We start from the raw sequence: 6,919 nt of genomic DNA on the forward strand, positions 1-6,919 counted from the left end.
TTTCTCCTGATGCAGTTGCTGATGGGATTGCCACTTGAGGAAAATGTTGATGTGTAGTTCCATGGGATTTTGCACTCCTTCCCTCTTCCCGTGTTGGGTACCCTTGGTATGGTTTTAGGGCCGAGTAATCTCCATTTCTGCTCTCATCCCTTCCTAAGGGGTTGAGTTATTGCTTTGTTGGTGGTTCTGCTCTTTGAATCAGCTCATAAATCTGTGTCCCTTTGGGTCTGTGTCCATACAGTAACTAGAAGGTAAGGAAACTTTTTAAAGAAGGGAGAGTAATCATGGCATCCTGGAAAATCTTCTATTGCTGGAACAGTGTAAATGAGCCATTCAAGTCCATTACTGGGCCATCGGTCCCATTGTACTTTGCCTAAAGTATCTTTAGGTATGCCAGGCAAGGTGGTCCAAGAGCTGCCACAGAAGACTGGGAGATCAGGGTCCTACACCCATCTGCGACTCGTGCCTTTTGGTGCCCAAAGGCTCCATTTTCATGTATAAAATAGGAAGCATGTTTGATCCAAAAGAGTATTAGGAGTTGTTTGTAACCTGGTTTGAGATGTGTAGGTGAGGCAATATACTAAGTTTTTATGACTTCTTGCATTTACACAGGGGCAGGGACTCCAAGAACTGTTTGGATTATGCCTAAGAAGTATCTTATCATTATGGACAACAATAAATTAGTGTAGAGCATTCTCTGGGGGTGGCCATAGATTGGCAGAATATAAAATGCATTTGAAGATGTGTCTTGGTGCTGTCATCTGAAGAGAAGTGATGTAAATAATCTCATTTTGCCTGCCTTGTCCTTATTTCTCCCTTATCCACCAGAACAGCCTTGGGCATCCTACGAGGGGTCGGTATCCCAGCATTTAATTCCTAAAACTTTCTGTTCTTTAATTCGCGTCCTGTTGATTTTTATAAGAGCACCAGTGTGCGGATATGCGGCGCTACAATGAATTTTGCATTTTCAACATCAGATATATAGGAAAGTCAAAAGCTTCAGAGTGGAAACTTGTGTTAGAACAGGATTGTCAAAATTCTGAATCTAGAGGTCTCGACAGATCTTCTGCATCCAGAGTACAGGTTGGTTGCGAGTTACTCCTAGAGGCAGACTTGCGTGTGTTATTCCCCAGCTCAGCCACAATGTGAACTTAAAATACATCCGTGTCTGCCTTCCCACTGGATAGTAAACATAGGGGTGCTCCCCCCCGTGTCCGTGGAGGAGCGAGCTACCTCGCGTTTACAACAGGATAAGTGCATGTTCGCAGACTTGCTAAAGAGTCACTGATGGACATGAAATTCAAACCCAAGCTGGTCTCTCAGTAACTTGTTCGTGTGCCCGTATCCTTTGGCACTGTGTAAAGGGCAGGAGGGGCTGATGTAAGTATTCTGGATTGGGGGCCCTTGATAATGCACATTCTACAGAAAAGACTGCTTCTTGCCAGTTATCCTGTAGGTCCCCATTATTCCACGTGGAAAGCTTACTTAACTTCCTTCTAGGTGTGAAGCCCAAATGAGGATGGTCCCAGTAACCATGCGAGTAGGTGCGTTTCTTCTTTGTAGAACATTTGAATCCTTTTTCTTCAAGCCTTAGTCTTTCTAGCGAAGCTCAGGAGGCTGAGGCCCAGCAATGTTGTTCCACGAGTGACTGTTGGAGAAATTAGTTTACAGGCGGCTCTGTAACAGAAATTGTCCACACCAGCTTAAATGGTTTCATTTATTAAAGTGTCTCCCTTGCAGATTTCATGAGGTGGATATTTCAATTGCATCTATTCATTGTTCTCTTCTTCCTGTTGCAACTAGTCTTTTATCTTGACCATCTGGAAGATCTTGATTTGCTTGTAGTCTAAGTCAGGATGGCAAGGACTTTGCCTTGAGCATTTAGTGGCCAAGCTAGCATATATGGCTGTTAATATAGCCCAGTTTTTAAAAACATCATTGTTAAGCAGCACTTCCGTAGGTAGAGCACAGATCAGAAGCTATTAGGTTCCTGGCTTCAATCCAGGCTGAGTTACTTTGATTCTTTGTCTGACCTTGGGCACTTCTCATTTTATCCTTGTACCTCTGACCAAAGCTGCTGTAAAATTGTGTTAAAACAGGAGCCTGCAGAAACAAAAGATGCTGCATGTGACTTGCACTTTTTTTTGTTAAATTACCCAGAAAGGGGGTTCAGATTTGAAAGGTCTCGGTAAGAATGGGCCACATGCTAATTTGGGAGGGCTTTGAAGTTTCAGGTATAATAGATCTGAAAGAACAAATAATAATGGATTTAAAACTATTAGGCAGTTTGATTTGCAGATACTGTTGATAGGCTGTACTCGTCTGAAGGAAACAGAAGTTTGCAAAAGTACAACATTCAGAAGCTTGTCTTGCTTTAGGCCTGTGCAGAACAAATCTGGCCTATTTTTAGAGGCCTATTTTTAGAGGCTGAAGCTAATAAGCCAAGAAGCAAAAGAATTAGCAGATACACATATAAAAACAAGGATTTCAAGGAAATGGGAAGGAGTTGTGATTGCTTGTTTTATGGTGAGACTTTGGTTTGGGCCTTCTTCAACATCTGTAATTTTTCCTGTAGTTTAGTGAGTCTAAGAAGGGCAGTTTAGGTTTTAATGACAGAAAACTACCTCTGAAGTTCAATTTTTAGAAATCAAACTTTTTTTTCGAAATAAGGTGCATTTCTAAATAGTTAGTTTTCAATAATACATCAAGTTTTATAGCAACCAAGTAGCAGTGGAGACATTGAGCACGAGTGAAATGCCAAATTACTGAATTCTGCATATGTAGTGCTCTCATGGCAGGTTATTTAAAACAATTAATTTTTTGTTACAAGTACATTTCAACTTTTTTTACTGCTTTTAAAATTGGATGAGAGTTCATAACTCGCAATCAGCACAATCTGTTGAAGGCGAATGTTTGCCCTTTTGACATGAACATCTATTTTTCTCAGCGATGCTAATAAATAGTTCTAAAATAATTGAATACTTCTAGGGAAAGGCTATCAAAGGAATACTTCAATAACAATTCTGTGATTTCTTGCTTTTTCATAGGCATGCCTCCCATTCGGGACTTGGTCAGCCACTCCCCTAACCAGTCAGGTGACGCATATCTCTTTCAATCTCCTGTTTGTTTTGCACTACGTGTGTTTGTAAAAGTTCCATATTTCACACATTCATTTCTTTAATTATTATTATTTTTGTTGTTTGGTGGTTTGTCTGAATGGTGATGTGGTTGCCTGACTTAAAACACACATTCTTTATTTGTTCAATTGCATAATATAATTGTAATATTATACCAAAGCTAATACTAACTATACCTGACACTTTAAAGCATCATGCAGCCCATGCCAGCTGCAGAATGGGAATACGCGCTCTGTGAAATGTAGACCTTTAATGTGCAATCATCTTTATGAACTTAATATTTAAATTCATGTTCTATAAAAAGAAATTGGTGTCTCTGGATGGTATGAATTTTAATAATCTGTAAAAACCTGCATTTTATATCAAAAACTCTGACAGCTGGGAGGAAAGGCTCATTTTTGGTAATTATGGCCTCTTCCTGTTTTGGAAGCCTGACATGTCTGTGTATAATTATGCTTGTAGTAAAACGATGTGCTGTTTACCCAGGAAAATGCAAGTATTCTTCAGAATCTGAATTGTATTGCAAGTGCTTTGGAACCCCCATGGTTTGTATGAAAAAGGTGTGAAAGATTCAAAAACATGAAGAGGAGCAGCCAGAACTATTCTATCTTTCTTTATCTCCCTAGCAACCAGAATACCCTTTACTTCTCTCCAAGGTGAAAAGCAAAATCCATTGACATCCGAGGTTCTGCGGCACCTCCCCTTGCTCCCTTCTCCACCATAGACAAACTAATATTTAATTTTCCTGAATGCAGTCATTCAAAGAACAAAGTCTGAATGTTTTTACTAAAAAGTCTCCTTTTTTTTGCTTGATAACTAAACCGACTAGTCTTTTTATGTGAAAAATAGAAAGGGGTGGGGAGCAAACCAAATGACTGCTGTATAAAATACACTTTATAAAAGTGGAGAAGGAGCTCAGAGCCAAGTTACTCCTTTCATTTATTTGTGTGATAGTCCTATAGTTAACATAGGGCTGTCCAGTTTATTTGGCCCTGATGCCTGGATCCAGACCATGTGCAGCAGGCTCCAGAACCCAGGGGCCAAACCTGCCATTGCTCATCTTTTCCCCCGCCTCCCTTATTCACCCCCTGCCAGCACAGCAGTCTAGCACTGCGCGGGCTGCAGTTTAACACCCCCATGGGCTGCTGCTTGTACAGCCTTGGTTTAACTAACCCGTACGAGCTTGCTTGCTTCAAGATCTGTACATTTAGTTTCAGGGATTTAACATGGACAGTTTTAAGAGAGGTTTTCTTACGTTGGAAGTCAGAGACCCCATGTATCGAGGGAAGAGACTGTTGAATTCTGTTTGCATCAAAGTGTGCCCCATGTGTGAAGACTTATATGGACCCTCTGCATTCTGCGCTTGCTTATCATTGTATACTGTTCATGAACTGTGTACTGCCTCTAAACCAGGGCTCCGCAACTTTGACTTCTAAGATGGCGTGCAAGGGTCCTGATCCTCGTTGCAGCAGCGCAGCCCCTGCCCGTTCCCTGAGGCACGCATGCCAAGCACAGTGCCTTTCCGTGCCATGTTCTGGCACGCATGCCGGGGGTCGCCTCCCCCTGCTCTGAACTGTGGGGTACAGGTGTAAGCAGAAAAACCCGTCTCCACTGAAGTGTTTTGGTCCTGTACAAACTCTAAGAAGTTGTGTTTCTCTCAAGCTTGTCATCTTAATCTCTTTACTGTCCCCTGTCCCTTGCACCCAGCTCAGGTACAGCCTGAGATTTTTTTCCCTTATTCTTTCACAGTGTTATGAAGATCAAACCATGTCTATGCCCTTGAGCTGTTACTTGGTTTAAAACAGTTTGTCTTGATACCTCACCTGAGCTCTTAAGTTTTTCCTGAACAAACTCTTTGGCATTATTTCATAAAAACAGATTTTCTAGTCCTGAGTAGAGGAGGAGAGTTATGTTCTCAGACATTCATGCAGACTTATTAGACCAAACTTGGCCTCATGCCTGAGGGATGAAGTTTCAGTTTTAAGATTTTGATGCCATTGCTCTACTTCACCCGTTAGGATTGTAAAATAAGTTGCTAAGAGCAATTCTCTAAAAATATGTCAATGCGAAATGCCTTGCTCTTGAGTCTTGTCCCTCCTGGGAGGGGAAAATTTGATACTGGAAATTCCCTGAGCATTTACTTTGCTTTTTTCCCCCTCTCATTCCCTGGGGGACACCTTTTTAAATTGATTCAGGATTTCTGTCCTCCTGAGTTTTCTTCAGTTTGAGCCTCCTCAGAGCCTACCAGATCACTCCTTTCTGTTTAACACTCAGTGTGGGCCCTTTTATATCCGTGCAGCTACTATGGCCCTTGATTCCTATAACTTCTGCTCTCAAAATCTTGCGCGATGTTAGTAGTCTGACTTCTCTGGCCATCAGTATCACTGAAGCTTAAGTAATAGTTTATATTCTAAGCTTTCCGTCATCCTGCATGGTAACGCCGCGTGACTCTAGATCGGTGAGAGCCAACCCTCTTGGCAGGAGTGCCGCAAATTAGCCCCAAAGCCTCCCCAAGTACCACTTCAATCCCCTTCCCATGTGTGATTTGCTGCTCTGCTTTCTGCTCCGTGACCCATCTGCTGCTGTGCTGCCGGTCCCCTCTCTCTTCTACCACATGCAAATAAAATTAATACCAAAAATAAAGACATTGAACAGATAGATACCCTCATAGACATAACTTCTCTCAAGTGTCCATGCTAATTGAGACTTTTCTGACTGTTCTTTTTGGGTGGTTGTTGTGGTTCAGTAACATAAAACCAAGAAATGCACGTTGCATAGTTATTTGTGGCTGTGGAGCAGGTTCAGATACTTTTCATAGACTGTCTAGGTTTTCTGTTGCCTCTCCGTGCATTCTGTAACCCTTTAAAAACACAAACCTTTACCATCAGTGCAGTTTTTATCCCTTTTGGCATTTTGTCAGGCTTTTAGATGGATACTTCTTTCCAGGGTAGTCAGTCCATGGTGTTCACAGGTGATGTTAAGACACATTTTGAGGTTCATGCAAACTGTTACGGAAAGCCTTTTGCTGAGTAATTCTTGCCTACTTTTGTGCTTGCTATTGATAGGATTAACTGTTGCCTAAAAATATACCTGTAGACATGATGATTTGTGCTACATTGTGTTGTAAATTAAGTAACTCAATGTACTTCTGGTCGAATAGTTTCAGCTGGGTCACTTGAGTTGCTTCTGAGCCATAAAGCTATTGATTTTAATTTTTTTTTGCAAAGATTTCGGCTCAGTTCTGACATTCAATATACTGGAAGGGGGAACTATCAAGGAAGTCAATGTACATATAAATATTAAACTGAACTTCTTTCCTTTGGTCTTCAGTGACTGTCCTTGTGAATTAGAAAATAACTTTGCCATCTAGATGAAAACCTCTCTAAATTAAAAAAACTTCATGTGTGAGATTTTGGGTTGTTTCAGTACATACAGAGTGGTGCTTGCCTGCAGTAACTGCATTGTCATCTTTTTACTCATTAGATTGTGATACTATGAATATATATTTTTTTTAGATATTGAATTCAGTTGTCTTTGCACTAATCCCTCTCTTTTATATGATCTATTTTATGGTATTAGGTAAAGGTTTCAAGGTTTGACATTTTTTAAATGTTATTATAGTATATGTTTTCATTACAGTGGTCCTTCTAATTGTATTAGAAGTAGGGCAATATTGAAAACCATTGTTCCAGAATCCGTTCATTGACAGATTGTCCTGTTGGAAATCTTCATTTCAGTTCCTTTGAATTTCTGATTTTTTGGGGGGAAGGGGTGTTGGGGGG

At 40.8% G+C, this 6,919-nt stretch overlaps 1 protein-coding gene across 14 annotated transcripts in view; it reads left to right on the plus strand.

The window, feature by feature from the left end:
- Positions 1–6,919, plus strand: part of TNRC6A (trinucleotide repeat containing 6A) — a 113,398-nt gene that overhangs the window by 85,822 nt on the left and 20,657 nt on the right. For 8 of the 14 annotated variants that reach the window (XM_025208259.1, XM_025208260.1, XM_025208266.1 and 5 more), the window contains one exon: positions 3,048–3,095. The exons of the other annotated variants lie outside the window; for them this stretch is intronic. In XM_025208259.1, the coding sequence (XP_025064044.1) occupies positions 3,048–3,095 (48 nt within the window). The remainder of the gene's footprint in view (positions 1–3,047; positions 3,096–6,919) is intronic. 14 annotated transcript variants of the gene reach the window in all.

This window comes from Alligator sinensis, unplaced genomic scaffold (genome assembly GCF_000455745.1).
Source record: "Alligator sinensis unplaced genomic scaffold, ASM45574v1 scaffold1164_1, whole genome shotgun sequence".
NCBI lineage: Eukaryota > Metazoa > Chordata > Crocodylia > Alligatoridae > Alligator > Alligator sinensis.